Raw genomic sequence first — 24,372 nt, forward strand, 5'->3', positions numbered from 1 at the left:
GTAGACCATCCAAACATGCCTGGTTAAGTTACTGTCTCCCCTTAAAACATCAACCTTACTTATAGGCCAGTTCCTAAGGCAGCACTCCCAACTAACCAGCTGAGTTATTTGCTCCTCAGAGAGTTGTAGTCTACTTTGTCATTTTTCAACTATACTTCCCATCCCTCTTGGCCTATGCTCTGAGCTGTGCACCCGACACCCCTGGTCAATTGTTAATTCCAAAGAGAACTAAAGCCTTCAAGAAGAATGCTCTGAATACCCACTCATCTCATGGTCCAGAAGAATCTGTCTTATTGGCAAATAGAGGGATCAAGGTAATCGTGGTGGTGATGATAAAGGTTGTTGTTTAGTTGTTAAATTGTGTCCAACTAGTTGCCACCCCATGCAACCAGGGAAGCCTGATGATGATGTTGAAATGTGATGATTCCTCACATTTATATGAATAGGAATACACTTTATAGATATTACCTTATTTAATCCTCACCATAACTCTATAAGGACTATTATCCAAATTTAAGAGATGGAAACACTGAGGTTGAAAGAAATTAAGTGGCTTTTCAAAGTCACACACCCTCGTAGAGTCACAGAACCAAATCTGGACACAGGCAATGTGACTCTAGAATCCACTGTCCACCGTATGACACAAAGCACTCAGGAGCCAGACAGCACTGATTTGAAAAATGGCTAAGTTTGAAAATGGTTAAGTGGAAACAAAATAAGAACGTGGACTCTAATACTTGCTGAGCTCCTTGTTATTGGGTTGGCCAAAAAGTTCATTTGGGTTTTTCCATACTGTCTTATGGAAAGATCTGAATAACTTTTTGACCAACCCAGTGTTTATTGATTCATTCAACAAATACATAATGAGCATTTTAGTATGTGTGCTATGCCAAGTGTCCAAGCAGTAAAGAACAAGAAAAGACCCTTCCTATGCTCTCTTTTCTGTAAAAACGCACACTCTCTTTACTTGTCTGTATCCTCCACTAGAATAAGATAAATATTCGAATAGGAATAAGCACTGGATGTTCTTGGGTTTTGTAGGCAGGGAACTTTATTTACACTGGGGTCCCATCAATGGCTGGAATCGAAATGTCTTGAGTCAGGTACTAAGGGTGGATCTGAGATAATGAGCTAGAGAGAAGAGAGAACTAATATGTGTGAGATCTAAAAGGTAGGTACTCTCAGGAGCATTCCGGATGGCTAATGAGTACAATGGGAGCAGAAGGAAAGGACTGACCAAATCGTGTGTGGCCTTATCCGTCAAGTGCAAGAGTCAGGACTTTATCCCAAGCATGACGGGAAGCCACGGAAGGGAAGCATCACAGTTGGTTCAGTATAAAGAATGGCAAGACTGAAAGAGCAAAATCCGCTTAGTAAAGATGTGGTAGATACAGAGGAAGATGAACCTGAGACAGAGATAGATAGCGTCACTGACTCAGTGGACATGAATCTGAGCAAACTCCAAGAGACAGTGAAGGACAGGGAAGCCTGGTGTGTTGCAGTCCATGGAGTCGCAAAGAGTTGGACATGACTTAGCGACTTCATAACAAGAAGCAGGAGACAGAATTACAGGACTTGAGGACTGATTGATTATGGAAAAGAAACAAACAAACAAAAAAGAGCCGAGAATTTCTCTCAAGTTTCTGGTTTGGGCAACCAAAGGACAAGGCTACCATATCTAGGGGGCATAACTGATGGGGAGGAAAAAGATTCTGGTGTCAGCGTAAACGTGCCAAGTGTGTGGACTGGGACCCAGCCAAGGGGAAATGTCCTGCAAATGATTGGGAATATGGACCAAAGCTCAGGAGAGATATCTGAGCTTCAGGTGTGAATGAAGAGTCAACACCTAAAGAGGCCATGGGTGAGTCAAGGCAGATTCAGTTCATCCTTGGAGAGAAAGTAAAGTGAAACAAGCAGATAATCTAGTTCAGAACCCTGAGGAAGACAAAATAGTTAAGGAATGGGCAAAGGAATAAGAGCCTGCAAAGGGGGCAGGAATTTAGAAGAGGGAGGGGGAAGCACCCATGACTGCCTGGAGGTCGGGTAAGATGAGGCAAAGAAGTGCCTCTTGGCTTCAGCAATGAAGAGGCCATGATCAGCCTGGCAAGGGTAGCTTCAATCCACAGCTCTCCACTGGAAGAAGCTTAAATGAGAGGCAAGGAAGAGGGGAACACTGTGCAGAACCACGTTAGTCAAGATGCCTGACTGTGAAGCTGAGGAGACAGAACGGTAGAGGCAGGCAGAAGAGAGAAATCTGGGTTTGCTTTTGAGGCCACCAGGGAAATATCTGACCAACTCTGGGGAAGTCCGACTCTAGCCAAGAGCAGGATATGGGAATTTATCGCTCACGTGTGGAAAATTTCTCCACAGACAAATGCTTTCATTTTCTCTCCCAACAGCTCCAACTGTTCATGAAACCCCACTGATCTCAGGAGATTTTTAGGCTGCTTTGTAAAAAAGAATTTTAGAGTGCTTCCTGTTATCCTCTGGTCTGGATATAGCATGTCCAGACTGTGAGAAGGGGAAAGATGTGAGCTTTTAATTGAATGAATTCCAAAAATGATATAGCTGTTCTTTGGAGTTACCGGGAATCAAAACCAAAATGGGGACTTGATGAAGCTCCTTCATGCTGAGGCACTGGGTCGGGTTTCTTGCAAGAAAAACAATTGCCAAGGTGCTCTCTCTTTCTCCTTCTCTCAGTCTAAATCATCTGGCAGGAAGATGGTGGGATTGTCTGAAAGTCTTATTCACAGAAGAACAAATCCAGGGTCACTCAAAATTCAACTGGTACCTTGTACTAGAGTGAACCACATGAAACTGCCATTCTTATAAGTCTAGAAAGGCCAACTACCCACTCCAGTATTCTTGGGCTTCCCTTGTGGCTCAGCTGGTAAAGAACCCGCCTGCAATGCAGGAGACCTGGGTTCGATCCCTGGGTTGGGAAGATCCTCTGGAGAAGGGAAAGGCTACCTACTCTAGTATTCTGGCCTGGAGAATTCCATGGACTGTAAAGTCCATGGGGTCACAAAGAGTCAGACTGAGCGACTTTCACTTTCTTTCAGAAAGGCTAACTATTGGCCATTTCATATGAGCCAGCCTAATACTCAGAAACAAACCATTGTGTCTGCCTCTCAGGATGCAGGGTGCGCAGTGTGGCAGAGGGGTCACCTGAGGCCCCAGACCTTGAGAAGGCCGGCACTATTCTGGGTATCTGAGGGCTCAGACTGCATGGGATTAGGGAAGGGAAGAAGGAATCACAGGACACTGAATTTTGGATTCAAGCCTGGATTGCAATTCTGGCTCCAGCAGAGAAGGTTGTTTAGTTTTTCTGCTCAGTTTTCTCATTTGTAAAATATGGAAAGCAATATCCACTTCCAAGCGTGTTGAGAACATAACAACCACTAACCCAGAGAAGTGCTCAACCTTTGAGAGGTCTTGGACCAAACTGTCTATAAAAGCCTTCACAGAGCACCTGACCGAAATTCAGTGCTCAGCCTTAACTGCATCACCACCGTCATCATCGGTCCAAGCACAAAGGGGAGCAAATCACTTCCTCTCTTATTCCTTCATCATGTCTTACACGCTCCTCCTCTGTACCTACCTCTGGTGGGATTTTCTGACCATGTCTGTCCCCATTACCAGACTATAAGCCCTTTCAGAGTGGGCTGTTGTATTCGTTTATGACACGGGCAGGAGGGGAGGAGGGCTGGGAAGGAGGTAAGCGGGTATGTGAAGGAGGCAGGGTGGGGATGGATCATTGTCTAAGAAGTGGAAGCAGATTAATTCTAGAAAGAGAACTGCCTTCTGCTCACCAACCCTCCAGTTGGTTATTTCAGTGGTAAAAAGTTCAGACACTGGGTGAGATCTAGAAGAAGGAAGAGGGAGACACAGCCCAGATTCCCTTGCAGAGGAAAGTGAGAGCAGTGTCTTGAGAACTGAGGAAAGACGCAGAGGTGGAGAGTGAGGAGGAACAGCCAGGTAGGCAGAGACTGGAACTAAACAGGTGTAGGAAGAGATTCCCAGGGGTGGGGTACTCCAAAGGACGTTGCAAAAAGAAAATAGATGCATATTATTAAGTTTTTACTTTCCATAAATTATTATTCTGATACAAGAGAAACAAGAGATAATAGGGGAAGAAAATAAATTCCCTTCTTCCCTTCTAGACCCCTTTGGCTGGTCTAATAATTAAATCTACATAAGAGATTAATGGGAAAATGTAATTTCGTATATGCCTGAGCCTTAATAAAATAGGAGACTCAAAGGCAGTCAGGTAATTGAGGCTTAATGCCATCCTGAAGGAAGGAAGGGGACAAGGGTCTGGGGCTTGAAAGCAGAGGAAGACAACTCACAGGAAGAGCAAATATTTGGTAAACAAATGTTTGCCTGGCCATGCAGATAAGCCTCTCCAGTGAAAAAATTTCTCTCTGGTAACAGAGTTCTTCCTGCTATAGGCTTCCTTCTAAATCCTTTCAGTCAGTTAAGGAGGAGGAAAAAAGCTTGTCCTTAGTCTGATGGGTCCTGACCACTTTCAGCTTAAAATAAGCCACATGCTAATCGGCATTTTGGGGAGTCTCACATTCTGCTCCTTTTCAAGATGGAGCTGCACGGAAAAGGAGATTTTCTTTCTCGTTTTATAGCTCTTCTGAGCTTGGCCCCTCCACTAATCTTTCCATGAGCATATATATATATATTTCTTTTGTGATGCATTAAAATGTGACCCACCTCCACCCTACTCCCTCGATGGGGAATTACACTGCATTGAGTCAGGAACACTTTGGCAGGGGACAGAAGGACTTAATCTAAAAGGGTAAGGCTGGCATGCTAAAGGATGACAAAAAAATGAAAGATGAGGTAAGATGTAGAAAAGAGGAGAAGTCAGTGGAAGTAGGAAATTGAAGCAAAAGGCTTAAACATAAACCTGTGGAATCTTCAGAGGTATGGTGTGCATAGGAATTGGTTTTCTTTTCCACCAGACACAGAGCGGGGGTTACTTCAGCTAAGTGTGTGTAAATATGCATGTGTGCATGACTCAAATGAGCTAATGAAAATGCAGATGGGAAGCCTGGGACACCCAAGGAACAGCCAGATGGTCTGGCTTTAAATCCCAGGTCAGCCTTTTAAGACCTACTAAATGGGGATATATTTCTTTGCTCTAAGCCTCAGTTTTCTGAAGTGTAAAACAAGGATAGTATTACTAGCTGCCTCGTAATTTGCTGCAACTTTTAAAACAAGTCCACGGGACACGTGCAGAACAACGTCTGACACTGAGTATTAGTTATCAGAGCCCGGTGTCCTCTTGATCTCCTTTCATTGAATGGATGCCCCCAGTGTCAGCTGGAGCTCAGAAAAGAGGAGAGATGTTCACATACCAGAGTCAGGAACTCCTGCTCCCCCTTCTCTACCTCTGCTCTGCGCCATTGCTTCTGGAGGTGAGGTCCCTGGATTGATCATCAGCATCCTCTGGGACTTGTTAGACAAGCCACCTCTTGGGCCCCTCCCCAGATCTTCTGACTCTGCAGGAGGTTGAGTGCACACTCAAGTTTGAGAACCAAAGCTCTATTCCCTCTGGGAGGATAATGGGGGAACTTCAGGGTGCCCCTTGCAGGGTGGAGGCCCCCTTAGGCTTCCTTATAAGGAAAGAACTCAACTATATCTCCAATGAGCAAATACATCCCCAGAAATAATCTCACCAGCAGTCCTATGTGATAACCGGGCCATAGGTCCACCTGGCTTTCCTTTTCCCACCTGTGGTCTGACTCAGTTATTTATCACCTTTCCGTGGCACGGGCTTCCTGGGTGGCGCTGGTGGTAAGGAACCCACATGCAACGTAGGAGACATACTGAAATGTGGGTTCGATCCCTGGGTCGGTCCCTGGCTAGTCTGAGAGCATCGGTGTTTACAATTAATTGATCACAGCCAAGTACCGATTTCTCTGGAGGAGGAAATGGCAACCCACTCCAGTATTTTTGCCTGGAAAATCGCATGGACTGAGGAGTCTGGCAGGCTCCAGTCCATAGGGTTGCAAAGAGTCGGACATGACTGAGTGACTGAGCAAGCAAGCCTGGTACTCATCCCCCAGTTTTCCTTCCATCCTGACGCCTTCAGAGAGAGGGGGTGATGTCAGCAAGGACTCATAAACATCTGCCAAAGACTCCTGACGCAAAGGGCTTCTTGGACCCTGGGGAAGGTTCTGATTTTACCAGCCCCTCCCATCTGGTGTTCTAGGACTCAGACACTTTCAGGGCCCAGAACCTTGCTTTTCACCATGACATTTACAGAGCAGCTAAGCCTGCTCATTGAAAATCATCCAGGGCTTGGCAGGCAGTAATGTGGCTGGCTGGCCTCCAGCAGTTGGCACACAGCATGGCACATTAAATGTCACTGTGGGCTTTGTTTGGTTCTAAATTGAAAATTGCTAGAGTTATGAAAGCTTACAAACCTCACAAACCTGGGGAGGAAAAGAAATGTCCTGCTTTTCTTTGTCTCCTGCACAGACTACATCACCAGGGAAAAACCAGAGCCCCCTGCACCCCTCTCTCAATTCATCCCCTGCCCCACTCACACACTGAAGGGCATCCAACAGCCGTGGAGCCCATGACCAAGAGTGTGTTTCCAGAACTCCTCTTGCTGGTGAGAAAGAATGTGGAACCGTTACTAATTCAAAGCAGATCTGACCTAGCTACAGACCTCTACACACTTTCCCAGGATCCTCTACCCTCTCTTTTTCTTTGCTTCTGAAAAGGAATGTTCATGCTCATTTGTATATAAACATCCATCACCAGCAGAATCCTAGTCTGGGTCTTAAAACTGGAAGGGCATTCAAGGGCACGGAGGTCTAGACTGTGCTTTCAAGTTAGTAGCTTTACTGCTCCCGTTATCCGCATGACACAGTTGAATTCACAAAGTAAGTAACTAGCCCACAGTCCTACCATGAGTAAGTGCAGAGTTCAGACCCGGGTCTCTGGCTTTCTCCCCTTGATCACAGAGCCTCTTTCCCTCTGAGATCAGACCCCAGAACTAGAAGCGAGTTCTTCAATCACTCTACCCTTTCCAGCTGCAGCCTGCAATGACGTTTTCTCATAGGCAATCTCATCAATAGAGTTAATCCAAACGGATCATCACGTTTTTGCTGTTGTTCAGCCAACTCCCTCCTGCTAGCATGTTTCACCTCCAGAATGAGGACGCCTTGCTCTGGGTGCAGGTGTGAGCCTGTGAGCGTGCATTCGCTGACATTTAGGTCAGGAGGAGGCAGGGTCATGCATGTTTCATGAGCTGACTCTCCTCCAAGAGGCTTGGAAGATGACTGCCAGGAAGACCAGCCCACAATGGCTGATCCAAGGGAGCCAGAGAACTTGAAGTCTTAGAGTGGCTGAGACCTTCATTGTACCCTGTTTGTCCCCACTTAACCTCCTTGTTTTGTTTTGTTTTAATCCTGAGAGAGGGGGAAAAAAAAAACAAGTCAGACAAAAAATTCTCTGGTTAGAATGTAGAACGAGGGGTGCCCCGAATCAGCTTGTTTTTCCCAACCATTCTGATTCTGGACCCCTTTGCGCCTGTGTGGGGGGTGTGAAGGGCCCTGACCTGGCCACACAAGCTACCCTGTGCCTTTTGACACTTGGTTTCCTCATCTGTGAAACACACCACTGTGCTCTTTATGGATTAACTGTAAACCAATGTAAAGAGCATGGCGGCACCCACCAAATATTAGCTCCTTTTCTTCGTTCCTGATAAATCGAGTATATTTTTCCACTAAAATGAATTTGCATTATAATGGGGGGCAGCATCTATACTAATCATTGCTAAAGAGATCCATCTCTAATGGTGGATTTCAGGCCTTGGCAACAAGTCCAAGAAGAGAGTAGGCAACGGATCCTAACAGCATAAGTTCAAAGGTCAAAGAGGTAGAGGAGGCTAAAGTCACGAGGGAAGCAGCTGGGACTTTAATAGCTTCTTCTATCATTCTTCATGTGTGGAAAGGCCCCTGGTTATCACAAAGCAGCTCTGTGTGTCACTTTAGCATGCAATTATTGAGCTCCTGCTGTGTGCTCTGTCCCCAACAGTGGCCAACGTCTTTATTTCCACTTTGTCCTCCTCCTAACCAAAACCAACCCCGCCCCTTAGTCTCTCTCATCCTATTTGCTCCAAATCCTTCCACCAAACCCCACCAACCAATCTCAGCTACCCCAATAACTGCCTTGTTTGTATGGATATCATGAGACAGCCTGCCCCTTGGGGCCAGCACAGGGCACAGAGAACCGCCAAACTAGGGCTAAGGCTCCTCTACCCCTGTTGAAAGAGACGGGCAGGGACAGATAAGATTCGTCTCCCATGAAAGGCATTTCCAGGGCATTTCTCTGGTGACAGAAGAACCAGTTAGGAAGATCTGTGCCCCTCCTGAGTTGAACAGATTCTGTCCACTTCTCATTTGTAACCAAACCTCAAGAACAGGCAAGTTTTCTGGAAAGACAAGGCTTCCTTCTACCCTTCCAAGATCTCCTTCTTCCCTTCGGCCACTCACACATTTCTCTCTTCGGAAGGGTGCTTGCAGAGAAGTGGAACTTCTCTAGCATGCAGGAACTCAAGTCCATAAAATGTGGCTTCTGGCTCTTAAAATCCATGTCAATAAATGTCAGAAAAATCGCTACTGGCAGGTAGGGCAATTTTACAAAATTAAGTGTGAACACTTTGGATCTCTGCGCTCGTCATTCCGAGCCTCTGACTCTGAAGCCAAGGGCTGGCCCCTGTCACGGAGTGCCAGGACTGGACTGGAAGTACCAGTGTACATCCCATAGAACATCAGAGCCCCAGGAAGACCTTGGCAAGAATATGCCAGCCTCCTACTGGGGGCCATCTGGATAGACTGACCCACCTTTGGGAACAGATAGTGAGTCTCACACTAGGATAATGTCCTTCACTGGGAAAGCGAGCTGGGCTACATGTACACTGTCAAGTTCAAGCATCTCTGCACGGGCTCAAGGCTGTCTACCTTATGTCACCTTTCACCACTCCCTACCTTTCACTTTGTGCTCCAACAGTACGAAACCACTTTATTTGTTGCCTCTGTGCCTTGGTGTAGGCTTGCCTTGACCAAAATGTCCTAAACTGGGTAACGTCTACCTACCTGTTAGGGTCCAGCTTAGGTATCACTACCTTTAGAAACTTGAATGTGGCCGTGATTATGAATGTGGTGGCCTCCAAACCCAAGCAGACCGAGGGTCGAATCTCTATTCATTCTCCCCAAACCTCAGTTTTCCTATTTATAAAATGGAAGTGATAACACCAAATCTTCATCATTGTTAAAGAAACCTGTGAAGGACTCAGTGTAGCTGACACATAGTATTCAGTAGCTATTTCCCTTGTTTTCTGATTTCTCCACTCTGCCTTTCCATCCTAGTGTGGGATGGGTGTCTATCTGTATCACTATTATTCTATGTGTGTGCAATTTAGAAATATACATTATTGAAGTATAATTTACATACAATAGAATGTACCCATTTAAGTGTATGTTTTGACGAGTTTCCATTTATGTGAACACCTGTGCATACCTGTGTCTATGGACCATTTCTATCACTCCTAATGCTTTCTTTGGGCCCTTCCCAGTTAATCCTCATGCCTCGATTTCTGGGCCCAGGCAACCATGATCTCTTTTTACTGCTGGAGATCATATTATCTTTCCTAGAGCATCACATAAATGGAATCATACAGTATATACTCCTTTGTGCTTTGTTCACTCAGTATAATCAGCTCACTCAGTTTTGAGGTCCCCTGCATGCTTCAACAGTAATTTGTCCCTTGTAGCTCTGCTTTTAACTTTGTATTTTAATTAATTTGCTTCCTCCACTAGACTCTGAAGCTCTCAAACATTCTTTTTCTTCTCTGGTTCCCAAAGAGGCACTCAGTAAATGTTAGGGGGAAGAAAAGAGGGAGGAAATGAGAGCGTTGTCATGGGGACTGGCGAAGAAGATCTTGGCGCAACCTTGCATCTTGTCCACCCCTGGGCGGCAGTATTCACATTCCCATCAGAGCCACACACACAGACACTTACAGCAGCCAGTCCACAGCCACCAGCAGGCTGATGTCCTCGGTCGGCAGGCCCACAGCCGTCAGGATAAGGAGCATGGTGACCAGCCCAGCACTGGGAATACTGGCTGCACCAACGCTGGCCAGTGTGGCCGTGAGGCTGTGAGAACGAGAAAGGTCAGGTCAAAGGAAGAGAAAGTAGCCTTGCCAAAACCATCACTGGCAGGCAATTTTAAGCTCTAATTTTCCCAGCAGTCATAAAATCCCTTTTTCCTCCCAAGGAATAGAGGAATCTGGAGTACCAAGACCCAGGAAACAGGGTCTGTTTGGGTTTTGCTCAGTCTGATGGAAGCTTACAAATTCATGGATCAGAGTCTTGCCCCCATCATGCCATGCCATTCACCAAAGACATCACAGGGCTCAAATAAGGTAAGCATGGCTCTAAATGCAGGCAAGGAAATACTAAAGAAGAAAAACAAGTCACCCTTAATCCTTCCACAGGAACACCACTGCATTCATTTCTGCTTACGTCTTTATGTCTCTGTGAGAAACAGAGACTTCTAGACTAAGTGGCAAGAGTCTGAGGAGGTCATTGCCAACATTAACATGAGAACTCAGAATAGCAAATATCCAGACTCAACTGAGTGGACATCGGTGAAACAAACTGACAGAATTCCAAATGGCATTAAGCTTTAGATGCCTGGACATTTCACCATGGGCTGGAAAGTACATTATCCAGAAACAGGGTGCCAAGAAATGATAATAAAAAAATGGGAGACCTTCTTCCTGAAACATCTCATTCCTTGCTTTTCAAGGGACGCCAAGGGCATACCCAGTGCCATTTTGAAGTTGTCTCTGGAAACGAGTTTAATCTAGGGTTCAAGCACCCCACCTAGACACCAGAGGGCCTCTGTGGTCAAGCAAAGGACAGTGACTTTTTCTCCCTCTATTCTGGATGCTGTTTATAAAAGCTGTCATTTCTGAATGGACAGCTTATGAAAATATGGATTCCCAACTTGCTTTTCTGACTGCTGAAAAGAAATAGGCGGCTGCTTTCTCTGTGTTTACATAAAGTTTTTTGTTTGTTTGTTTTACAGTTTTTATAGAGTTTTTACAGTAGGTCTTCTGGCTTCAAACCAAGACTCAGACTCCCAAGCTGGTTTGCCAATTGGTGTGTCCATGTACAGAGTCCTGGTATTACAGTCAAAAGGAACCTGAATTTACCTAATCTTACACATGAGGAAAGAAAGTTCCCAGGAGGTTTTCTGGTTTGCACTGCTTTTTCCATATTGCCATCCTTCCCCCATTTAGGCTTATCACAAAACAGATACTCCCCCTAGGTGGGATTAGAACCCATCTTTGCTTTTACCCTGCCCCAGCAATATGGAGCTGATGTAAGGGTTTAAAGAGCTCCATTTTGGGGGGTGGGGGGCATCCATTTAGGTCATAAGAGATAATAATTAGTAGTGGTTATCAGAGAAGGTTCTCAAGTTGAACGACCTAGCTTCAAATCCCAATTCTGGCACTTATTAAGCACATGACTTTGGGCAACTTACTTAACTTCTTTGTGCCTTGATTCCCTTATCTATAAAACAAGAGATAACAATGGGGTCTCACTCATGGAGTATGCAGGAGCTCGGAAATTAAGCACTTAGAAGAGGCTGGCACACTGCAAAGTCCCCTCCCGCTAATACATGTGAATTCTTGTTCTCATTGGGAAATCCGGGCAGGATGAGGCCGCTTTGTGATGAAAACTTCCCTAAAGTCCCGAGAGCTGGCAGGTGGGAATTCTCAGCCATTTCCCCAACATGGATAGAACACACCAGGGAAGGGGAACTTCCTAAGTTCCAGTGGTCTTGGCTGCGGCTGTTTTGCTTGCAACCTCAGTTGCTTCTGTTCTGTGAGTCACTCTTGCACATCCCTGGGTGCTGTGGCCACGTTGTCTTGCTACCCCTTGGTTGTGTGAGACAAACTTCTATAAAGAAATCTTCCTGGAAGCTGGCTCTCTTTCTGTTCCTCCATCTCAGTCATTTCCTGACCCGAACATAGGCGGGGTGCCTGTGGAACTCTAAGCCCTGCAACAGCCCCTGGGCGGAGATCTTCCCTCTCTTTATCCCTTCCCGATTTTCACGTCCTTCCGCTCCTCTGGCTCACTCCTCTGGCTGGTTTTTGGATGTTGTACAAGACACCACACACACATTAATTGCAGCAGAACCTCACAGTAACCCTGCAAGGTACATCTGGTTGTACCACCAACTGGACGGGTGGAGAAACTTAGGGTCACTCAGCTGAACATGGTCTGCTGGGATTTGAGTACTCGTCTACTCGATTCCAATGCCATGCTGCCTTTTTATGTCTCTTGATCCCTCCTCACATTGAACTCTGCTACTGCTGCTGCTAAATCACATCTGTCGTGTCCGACTCTGTGCGACTCCACAGACAGCAGCCCACCAGGCTCCCCAGTCCCTGGGATTCTCCAGGCAAGAACCCTGGAGTGGGTTGCCATTTCCTTCTCCAATGCATGAAAGTGAAAAGTGAAAGTGAAGTTGCTCAGTTGTGTCCGACTCTTAGCGACCCCATGGACTGCAGCCCACCAGGCTCCTCCATCCATGGGATTCTCCAGGCAAGAGTACTGGAGTGGGGTGCCATTGCCTTCTCCGCACATTGAACTCTAAGACTTAACAAATTTGCTGAGAATTCCTGGCCACTGTTTTGCTACATGCAGGGAAATGAGAAGACGAGAAATGTACTTGGAGGCACAGCAATGAAGCTAGACTTGGCTATTTTTCTCTGACTAAATTGGAATTACATATACTACATATACTAAGTAGCAGCCAGGAAACTACCTAACTACATATACTAAATATACATATACTACATATGAACTACATATACTCCTTGCGGGGGAGGTGTTTCCCAGAGATAGCCATTGTGATGTCTACAAACAGCGGATTTGATTGAACTTGTCAGAGGCACCACTATTAAATATATTTGGCCAACTTTATCCTTTGTCCTGTGAAAATTCTCGGTACTATCATTATTAAAATAAAGGGTAAATTTAAATAATTCAAGCATAATCTCAATCACCTGGTGTGATCTGCAAGTTCTCATCTAATGATGTGAGCTTGATGGGAAGCATGGTTGCTTCATCAATGGGAGACTTCAGAGACATTAAAAAGCCCCATTTGTCTTTGAATTTTAAAGTAAGGGAGGTTGGTTTGTCTTTGAATTTAAAAGGAAGGGAGGTTGGCAGTCCTGTACACAGTCTGTCAGGACATGACTTAGAAGGCTTGATAATTTGACATAAAGCATGTTTTCCACTGAGTAACATCATGTTACTCACTGTATCACTATCACCTTTTTCTGTCATATGCTAGGAGTACTGTATTTGATTAGGCATCAATAATAGTAATAATACTAGTAGCTAAGATTTATTGACAGGTGACTATATATCAGGCACAGTGCTCTCAACCAACCTAGAATTTGTGATTATTGTCCCATTATTTGAAATCGAGGCTCCTTTACAGTACTGCTATAGGTTGAGGTGCGTCCTCCCCAGATTCATCTGTTGAAGCCCTAATCTCCAATGTGATGGTACTTGGAGATGGAGCCTTGGTCATGAAGGTAGAGTTTTCATGGTGACATTTGTGTCCTTGTAAGAGGAGACATAATAGAATTCGCTGTCTCTCTCCAGGTACCAAGGCAAGGCCATGTGAGTGAACATCTAGAAGGCAGTTATTTGCAAATCTGGAAGAAGACATTCTTCAGGAGCTGAACCCACTGGCACCTTAATCTTGGACTTCCCATCCTCCAGAACTGTAAGAAATAAACATCTTCTGTTTGAGCCAAATAGTCTGTGGTATTTTGTTACACAGCCTGAGCTGACTGAGACAAGTACATACCTCCTTGGATGGTTTTGAGGATTAGATAAACTAATACATACAAGTAGGTGTGATCTTTAAGTCTGCAGAGAAGCGATATGTCTTTAATGACATATTGGAAAAGTGTTCTTTCTGAATTTTTAAAAATAATAAATACATAGGTAAAATGACTTTAGCAAAAACAAAAAAAATTACTATTTATTTGTAATAAAATGTTACGTGCTGTATTGAGGAATCTCTTCCTCCAAGTACTTTATCAGTTATGCTGTCATTCCCTGGAAAGCTGAAGGGAGCATATTTTAAGAAAAACTGGATCCAGAGTCAGTTGATGCAGGTCCCAGTAACAGCCCTTCTGGCTCATTACTGATGGTATTACATCTTCAGACAAACTACCAAGCTCCTGAAGCTTATGCTTCTTCATCTATTAAATATAGAAGTAACTGCCTTGGAACATCACAGGATGGTTAAAAATCAATATCAAATTTCTGAAGCAATTTCACATAGGCAATACAAACAGAAGGCATTAGAGCGAGCCTGCTTAATTCCTCTTCCCATCTTCCCTTTGAGCTTGCCAATAATTCCTCTGCTCTTTCACGTCTTTCACCATCCTTCTACCCGGATAACTGAAACTGAAGTGGCCTTTGTGAAATGGAATTAGTGTGGAAGGGACAAAAGGGTAAAGGATTGTTTCAGTGCTTCATCCCACCCACGTCACTCACCTTACGGTCACAATCTGGCCTCCATCTAGGACGACGCCATTCATTTGGGCTATGAAGATGGCAGCCACCGCTTCATAAAGGGCCGTGCCATCCATGTTAATGGTCGCTCCGACTGGCAGGACAAATCTAGTCACGCGCTTATCGATCCCCAGATTTTCTTCCAAGCAGCGGAAGGTGACGGGCAAAGTTCCGGCACTAAGGGACAACAAGAGAGACGAGAGTTGTGTCCACTTTAGAGAAGCAGGACAAAGCACAGTCTGAAATAACACCGCAAAGCGTTTGTTCTTTGTTCCAGTCAAGCAATGTGACTTGAAAAAAGCAGCATCTAGAACTAAATTAAAACCCATCAATTTGCCATATAGGCCATTACACAGTATTGAATAGAGCTCTGTACTCCAGTAAAAAAGGTTTTAAAGTCAAATAAATTTTAATTCTAGCAATAAAGCAAAACAAAAAACAAAACAGAAACAAACAAAAAAACCCTTGATTTGGAGGCTCACATTCAATCTTATTAAGATGCTAATTAGGTAGCAAAATATTTTTGTTGGTTCTAGTTTTTGAGATCTACTCAGAGCTTCAAGTTCTCCTTTCCCTTTGGTCCCTGTTTCCATCTTGGATTAAATATTCAAAACCTGTGTGATTGCCCACATTAATGGGGCTGCAAAATAAAGGGAAGGAAAAGGTTCAGCTACTAATAGTAAGACAGAATGAGGAATGTTTGAATGACCCATAATTTTATGCTAGAAACACTATTTCCAACAAGATTAACTACATGGGTTGTACCCAGCCCCTGGGAATTGCCCTGAGCTGGCTTGCTAATTTTGAGAAAGCTGGACAAATATGGCAAGCACCATTCAGCAAGAATCCAGTTCAGTTCAGTTCAGTTCAGTCACTCAGTCGTGTCCACCTCTTTGTGACCCCATGAATCGCAGCACGCCAGGCCTCCCTGTCCATCAACAACTCCCGGAGTTCACTCAGACTCATGTCCATCGAGTCAGTGATGCCATCCAGCCATCTCATCCTCGGTCATTCCCTTCTCCTCCTGCCCCCAATCCCTCCCAGCATCAGAGTCTTTTCCAATGAGTCAACTCTTCGCATGAGGTGGCCAAAGTACTGGAGTTTCAGCTTTAGCATCATTCCTTCCAAAGAACACCCAGGGCTGATCTTTAGAATGGACTGGTGGGATCTCCTTGAAGTCCAAGGGACTCTCAAGAGTCTTCTCCAACACCACAGTTCAAAACCATCAATTCTTCAGCGCTTAGCTTTCTTCACAGTCCAACTCTCACATCCATACATGACCAGTGGAAAAACCATAGCCTTGACTAGACAGACCTTTCTTGGCAAAGTGATGTCTCTGCTTTTGAATATGCTATCTAGGTTGGTCATAACTTTCCTTCCAAGGAGTAGGCGTCTTTTAATTTCATGGCTGCAGTCACTATCTGCAGTGATTTTGGAGCCCAAAAAGATAATGTCTGACACTGTTTCCACTGTTTCCCCATCTATTTCCCATGAAGTGATGAGGCCAGATGCCATAATCTTTGTTTTCTGAATGTTGAGCTTTAAGCCAACTTTTTCACTCTACTCTTTCACTTTCATCAAGAGGCTTTTTAGTTCCTCTTCACTTTCTGCCATTACGGTGGTGTCATCTGCATATCTGAGGTTATTGATATTTCTCCCAGCAATCTTTATTCCAGCTTGAGCTTCTTCCAGCCCAGCGTTTCTCATGATGTACTCTGCATAGAAGTTAAATAAGCAGGGTGACAATATACAGCCTTGATGTACTCCTTTTCCTATTTGGAACCAGTCTGTTGTTCCATGTCCAGTTCTAACTGTTGCTTCCTGACCTGCATATAGGTTTCTCAAGAGGCAGGTCAGGTAGTCTGGTATCCCCATCTCTTTCAGAATTTTCCAATTCCCTGGGGATCCTCACAGACATTCAAACTCCCTGATAAATCGTCATTGCCAACTCTAGAGTCTCTCCTATGACATAGGGCAGGAAAGCTCTGTAGCTAATCAAAGACCCAATGTGGAGTGACTTCACTCCCACTCCTCCCAGGCGTAGGATGCAAATTCATGACCTTAGGAATCATTCTCAAAGGCCAGAACTCCTGACACGTTGGGTGTCTTCTAAAAGAGGAGACCTACAAGAGTAAGAGTCGCTGAAAGCCAGACTTTTTATTTCCATGTGGACAGAGGTGATGGGAGGGCAAGTGGATTTGCTTCAAAGTTTAATGAATATGGAAAGCAATGCAGAACATTCCAACTGCCATGGGAATACCTTGTGAGCCATTCTCTTTTTTTCTTATTCAAACTTTTTAGCAAAATGACTTGAGAGAAACCCCTAGTGTGGACGGCACATTTGTCTTCTTGTCATTATAGCCTTAGTCATAGTTCCCTCCTACTTGTCAGGATTAAGGCTGGACAAAGACACTTGCAAAGGTCTCGGTTTCTCAGAGTGGAAGAGGACCGTCAGCTTCAGGCATGATAAACAAAGATCCCAGGACCAACTCAGAACCAAGGACCCTGAAGCTCCAAACTTAGGGTCTCGTAAATCTGCACCTTAACATCCCACAGACCCACAAGCCCTATTAACAACCTAGAGTAGCCAGAGTCATCTTACTGAACCATTCTTTGTGATTTCAGGTCAGGGGGCTGTCTCATGCATCCTCTTTGGCTTTAGGTGGGGGAAAGTTATGGATGTTTGGAGACCTCTCATTTAAAAAACCCTAGGAACCCAGGGAAAAGGTTGGGGTCTGGCCTCATTTACACGTGGGAGTGTCGTTGTACCTGGCTTGCTGCCCCAGCTATTTCAAGAGAAGTTAGCGTCCTTTGGCTTCCCTGGTGGCTCAGATGGCAAAGAATCTGCCTGCAACGCAGGAGACCCAGGTTGGATCCCTAGGCGGGGAAGATCCCCTGGAAAGGGAATGGCAACTCACTCCAGTATTCTTGCCTGGAGAATTCCATGGACACAGAAGCCTGGTGGGCTGCAGTCCATGGGGTCACAAAGAGTCGAATGCAAGGGAGCAGCTAATACCCTCACTTTCACCTAATGTCCTTTATTCCTCTCCCACACCCCCAGCCCCTTTCTAAGACCCTTTGATGTCACCAGGACACCATGATTGGTGTGAAATGGCAGCATAGCTGCTGTGGGCAGCTAGATTCTCACTGGTGTGAATCTAAGGACACTGCTGGGACAACTGGAATATATCCACTATTATTACTGCATTCATTTCCCCACACTGTCATCAAAGGGTCTTTAGACAGTTCAAGAGACTGAGGAACACAATTGGTGAGGCATGAAAATATTCTTACTGCCACTAGGGGATATGCTTTGTGTCTTAAAAATTCATATGTACCCCATCAGTCCAAATTAGGATTTGAGAATTTTAACTCTTTCTTGTATTGACAGGCTGACATTCTGACATTGTGTGTGTGGTTTTTTTTTTGTTTTTTTTTTTTTTTAGCTCCTGCCTCCATGGTCATATGATTTAGATATAATTTTCTTGTTTTTTTATCCAGATTAGTTTTAACAGCAGGCACTGAGGTCAGTGGGATGCAGAGAGATGTGTCCCAGGCCACCCCCGACTGCAACCCAGCTGCCCTGACACCAGCCCCTGTGCCTATTGAGAAAATGGGGCTAAACCTCCCCTCTATGTCCCATACAGGCCAAGGTCCGAGGAGGTAGAAAGTGTATTTAACTGTGTCCCTGGGGCTTTTCCCTTGTGGTCATAATGGGAAAGAAACCTTGAGTTAATTCTCAGTTCATGACTCCTGCCACCGTGACTTTAAAAAGAAAATAAAAGAAATTCTGCTGCTGCTGCTAAGTCGCTTCAGTCGTGTCCGACTCTGTACGACCCCATAGATGGCAGCCCACCGGGCTCCTCCGTCCCTGGGATTCTCCAGGCAAGAATACTAGAGTGGGGTGCCATTTTCTTCTCCAGTGCATGAAAGTGAAAAGTGCAGTCACTCAGTCATGTCTGACTCTTAGCGACCCCATGGACTGCAGCCCACCAGGCTCCTCTGCCCATGGGATTTTCTACATCCAGGCAAAAGCCACATTTTAACCAAAGATTAAAACCATATTCTTCTTTCAAATAAAATACAAGGTAAAGGGGGAGAAATGCATCTAATGTTTGTGGTCTTGGTCAGATAACCCAAGAATTTGTCTTTGATTGAGATATAATTTCGGGTTTTCCCAATGATTTTTAAGATTTACCTTTGTCGTATAAAGGGACTAGGAGAATTGTCTAGTCATTCAAAAGAAAAGATACTAATATTTTGAGATAGTCAAAACCATAATGGCACTGGAAGAAAATATAAAGTAATATTTTACAACCTTTGGTGGAAAAGATATTCCTAAGCAAAGTCAAAATTTTAAATACTAAAGGAAAAGATTGATGGCTTTGTGCTCAGTTGCTTCAGTCATGTCCAACTCTTTGCAACACTGTGGACTGTAGCCCGCCAGGCTCCTCTGTCCGTGCAGTTTTCCTGGCAAGAATACTGGAGTGGGTTGCCATGCCCTTCTCCAGGGGATCTTCCCGACCCAGGGATCAAGCCTGTGTTTCCTGTACCGCAGGGAGATTCTTTTCATCACTGAGCCGTGGGGGAAGCTCCACAAATTAAAACCTGCTAGTGATACAAAGCACAGTAAAATATTAAGACAAATATCAAGTGAAGAGGGGCATTATTTGCAACATCTGATACATAAGTTGATATCTTTATATATGAAGAGAGCTGAAAACCAATCAGGAAAGGATAAATACCCCAACAGGAAAGTAAGCTCACAAACAATTCACAGGGCAGGGGAGGGGAGGGAAGGATGATCAAAAAGAACACAAAAAGATGTTTTCCCTCCCCAGTAATCAGAGTAATGCAAATTCAGTGAGATCACTTTTCACCAATAGGTTTGGAAAGTGTTAAAATGACTGCTTTTATGTCCCCAGTGAGCAGGGACATAAACTAACGTACTTTTCCAAATAGTAATCTGGTAATATGCTTCAAAACCATCAATGGGCTTACCAGCAGATTCAGAAACTCAAAATTTATCCTGAGGAGATCATCAGACATCCTTGCAGAGATGTATTTACAATGCTGCGTGTCACAGCCCTATTCAATATACAAGGCTTAAATATACATTTGGGATGGGGTTGTTTTATAGTACATACAGTATATTATTATGAAGTTTAAAAATAGTAGAATATAGAAATAAGAAATATAGAGAATAGAAATAGAAATATAGTTATAGTAAGAGCTATATTAACAGATATAACGTAACTCTTATGATATGTTGACCAGTGAAAGTTTTGTTGTTTTTGGTTTAGTCACTAAGTCGTGGACCTACTCTTTTGCAACCCCATGAACTGTAGCCTGCCAGGCTCCTCTGTCCATGGGATTTCCCAGGCAAGAATACTGGAGTGGGTTGCTATTTCCTTCTGCAAGGGATCTTCTCAACTCACTTTAGCAATGTACAATATCTGCATATAATAAGAAATGGAAATGTACATAACTGTAAAGATTAACTAAAATGTTACTATTTAAGTATCAGTGGTGATGCCTGTTTTTTCTCCAAACTTTTATTCACTGTCTGAACTTGTTCATAATGAGAAAACATCATGCTCATAACCAGAAAACAGAAATGAAACTAAACCTGATTGCTTTATTTTTGAAAAAAAGTTAACTTTTTCACTAAAAAGACAGGATTTTTATGGATAGAACTCTTTAGCCATAAGAAATTTATAGGACCAAGAAGGAAAAAAGAAATTTTGGAGTGCTTTCCTTCGTCTTGGGAAACCAAATGTAGAATCTAGATCTCCCAGATTGTATATATTTTCACTTTTTCTGAAACCTTACATCCTACTCATCCAAATTTCTCATTGATTTGCAAGATGGAAATATAATTTGCTTCCTAGGCATCACCACTATGGGCCTATTATGTAACTTAAGAAAAACCTGATGGCCTGCTCAGTAGTTCAGGAGCAGCAGTTTCCCTGTGTCACAGAGTAGCTGCCTCCCTGGCGGAGCGTGGTCCTGGGCTCTGTTACAAGGACCTGCCAACCTGTGACTCCAGCGATCACACTGGGCTGTGGGTTGCAGAGTCTGTCTGTCTTCCTGCCACCTACTTTATGGCCTCAGTCTTTGTTTCGTGAACCAAGGACACATGTGCAGAAATAAAAGCGAATATTGCAGGCTGAGAGAATAAAGCTCTTTTAGTCTTGGAAATTCTACATTGCTTGGTGTTTCTTATGTACTTGTTTTGGTTGATTTGTTGGTTTGTTTTTGCTAAATTCAGTCCAAAGTGGTATCCAAGGAAGAAGAGTTTTTGCTTTTTTGGTCTGCATATCTCTGGAGCCCTCACTGGCTTCTGAGGCACTGGAACTAGGTAACGAAGAAGGAACCAACTCTTAGTCAATGTTAAGTCAAATCAATACCAACCTGACTTTCCTCAAAATCAATGGGACTGAATAGTCCATTACAGGTTCAAAGACTTGTCTGATTTCCAGTTTGTTTGAAAAATCTCACCTAACCTACCATTCATCCTGCAAAACCTTTTTTTCTTATTCTTGAAAAATTACTCAATAGAGTGATATGCTGTAATAGCATTTTTCAAATCACAGGTGAGAGAATTTCTTAAATAAAGTAGCATCCTGTTACACCCTTTTGGAAAACATTTAAAGCTGAACTAATGCTATCTGTGCTTCCCTGTGGCTCAGATCATAAAGAATCTGCCTGCAATGCGGGAGACCCCGGTTCAATCCCTCTGTTGGGAAGATCTCTTAAAGAAGGGAATGGCTACCCACTGCAATATTTTTGCCTGGGGAATACCAGACTGGCAGGCTACAGTTCATGGGGTCACAAAGAATCAGACATGACTGCGCTACTAACACTTTTCCCTAATGCTATATGTGGCAAATTATGCCTAAAGATGAACCATATGCATTCACCTGGGAAATGTTATATGAGATCATAGTTCCAGGACAGCAGCATGGCAGCAAAAAGTTCAGCAAAAAAATCAAAAGTTCCTAAAAGGATTCAAGAATCTACAGTGTTCTACTTTTTCAAAAATATTTTAATAATATGTGAAAAGTGTTCTCACTGAATACTGTGATGGGAAGATTTTGAAAAAGGAGTGGCAAAGAAGTTAAAGGAGCGAGCAGAGAGAAACGGTGATTTCTTGTGTTCTCTACCTGGAAGCGGTACCCAGGGCAGTGATCCAAGCTTGGAAAATGCCAGCAAAAAAGGAGAAAGGGTTTTTCCTGGTCACTAGAAAGTAAATCAAGGGGAGAAAGATCCCCCCATGGATGATGAGGCCGACAATCACCGTGATCATGTACATCCCCAGTTGCCTAGCAACCACTTCTAAGTCCTTGATTGCAATGATCTTCCCACAGATTAGGCAGGCAATACCCAGGGGAGAGTACCTGAAAAATAGAAAAGAAAAAGCATGAAAGAGCTGGTGATGGGATTTAGAATTTAAAATCTGGGCCCTCCTAGGTACCATACCCTGAGGAAAACCCTCCACATTTCTGTACAAAGAGTGTTTACAAAAGAGGACCAGGAGATTCAATACATACTATATTTTGCTTCTGACTAGCCACATTATCTGAAATCTTTTCTATGGACCCAGTGGCTCCTGCTCTGATGAAAAATCCCAAGATAAACTTTGTTGCTCAGGTAATTTTTTAGGGCTAGAGGAGACAAGTTTTACCACCTCTTAAGTAAGCACCATGCTTAAAGTTAAGAGACACCCAAGTTACATCTTTAATAATCTTGTTTGATTTCTCTATTCCATATCTTTCCCGAAAATTGAGAATAAATCTAGAGCTTCCCAGAAAACTCATCCGAGTTTCATCAATTTATGAACACTGGTGTTTGTAAACTGTGCTTTGTTTTTGGCCTGGAAGGAATTTAGAGAAAGAGAGAGAGAGAGCTGCCCAAACAAGAAAATCATATGAGCCAAAGAGCATGTTTAGAGAAACGTGATTTTATCACTTCCAAGTTTGAAAGTGTTTCTTTCCATACTTATTCCAACAAGAAGGCTGGCTGCCACTCATCGTATTTCAAGCATTATGGGGAGACATCCACACATTTAATTCTTACCACAACCCTAAAACCAAGATTTCATTATGGCTGTTTGGCAAATGAGGAAATTGAGGTTCGGAAAAGTCAGGCCCAAGATCATGAAACCAGGAAAGAGGGGGAGGAGAATAATCTCAGATCTGTGAAACACTATCACTGGGGGTTTTCATCTCTACCCACCAAACCACTTCCTTGAAGGAGCAGTTGTAGCTTTTTGTACAGAAGCAAACAGTTTGCCACCTATCAATCTATCCTAAGAAAAACTTATTTTCTATGTCTATACTATTTTATAGTGTGCTTGGAAAAAATCTACCATCATCCTCACTCTTCATTCAGCCAACCATGTTCTTTCTCTCTTACCTTGAGTATGCTTTTCACATGTTTGGCAACACCCCTTTTTCACTGCTTAACCTGCTGGTGTTGGAGCATGAAATTGTTCAGCCTGTGATACTTCTAACTGAAATGAACATGTCTGTGGGAACACTGCCACCTTATTAAGAATTATGAATATATTTGAAAGAAAGACTGTGGGGCAAATGAAGTCAGGCTCCCAGCTGCGGGAGGGGAGTCAGAAAAAAGAGAAGGTCAGTGAGCAGATTTGGTGGGTTTTTTTCTATCAATTGTGTTTGGAGCAAGCAAGCACTTCCTGGGTTAAAGCAAAGCCATGAGGAGTAGATGAGAGTCACATTCACAATTACATGAGACGTGGAGGTTGTCCAGCCATTTACCAGCTCTATGACCTTGGTTGGTGACTTATTTCCATTTTACAGATGTGCAAGTCAAGGCTTAGAGAGGCTAACTACAACCTCATGGGATTGCTGTGAGAATTAGGTTTCCTTTTTTTTAAGTTTTTTTTTTTTTAAGTCTTTACTGAATGTATCGCAATACTGCTTCTGTTTTATGCCTTGGCTTTCTGGCCATAAGGCATGTGGGATCTCAGCTCCCCAAGGAAGGAAGGAAGGTGAAGTCGCTCAGTCGTGTCTGACTCTTTGCGACCCCATGGACTGTAGTCTACCAGGCTCTTCCGTCCACGGGATTTTCCAGGCAAGAATACTGGAGTGGGTAGCCTTTCTCTTCTCCAGGAGATCTTCCCAACCCAGGGATTGAACCCAGGTCTCCTGCATTATAGGCAGACGTTTTACCATCTGAGCCACCAGGGAAGGGGATCAAAACTGCACCTCTGGCATTGGAAGGCAAAATCCTAATCACTGGTCCACCAGGGAAGTCGGTGATTATATTTTTGAACTTGCATATATGTACACACTATCAGAAGTCCTGCCCCCCACCAATCCCTGTCAGCACCATTAGTTCTCTGATTGCTGACACAGGTGTGCACGCTTAGCCGCTCAATCACGTCCAACTCTTATCGACCCTGTGAACCGTAGCCTGCCAGGCTTCTCTGTCAATGGGATTTTTCAGGTGAAAATACTGGAGTGGGTTCCTATTTCCCCCTTCAGGGGATCTTCCCAGCCCAGCGACTGAACCCACAGCTCCTGTGTCTCCTGCATTGCAAGCAGATTCTTTACCCACTCAGCCATGCGGTATCCCCCTGATGCAGGAGTCTCTTGCATGTTCTGTTTCCACACATCTACTCCATGTCCCCTCATCACCATGCTGAATGAGTCAAGTCTGAGTTAGAAGAGACTTCCTAAGGCTTCCTTGGTGGCTCAGCTGG

At 44.0% G+C, this 24,372-nt stretch overlaps 1 protein-coding gene across 1 annotated transcript in view; it reads right to left on the reverse strand.

Moving 5' to 3' along the window:
• SLC1A2 (solute carrier family 1 member 2) overlaps window positions 1-24,372 on the reverse strand; it is a 139,106-nt gene that overhangs the window by 9,248 nt on the left and 105,486 nt on the right. The window contains exons 7-9 of the mRNA XM_052652606.1: window positions 21,806-22,039; window positions 14,622-14,816; window positions 10,047-10,181 (exon numbers count right to left, since the gene is read on the reverse strand). Coding sequence (XP_052508566.1) covers window positions 10,047-10,181; window positions 14,622-14,816; window positions 21,806-22,039 — 564 coding nt within the window. The remainder of the gene's footprint in view (window positions 1-10,046; window positions 10,182-14,621; window positions 14,817-21,805; window positions 22,040-24,372) is intronic.

Source organism: Budorcas taxicolor, chromosome 15 (assembly GCF_023091745.1).
Source record: "Budorcas taxicolor isolate Tak-1 chromosome 15, Takin1.1, whole genome shotgun sequence".
Taxonomy (NCBI): domain Eukaryota; kingdom Metazoa; phylum Chordata; class Mammalia; order Artiodactyla; family Bovidae; genus Budorcas; species Budorcas taxicolor.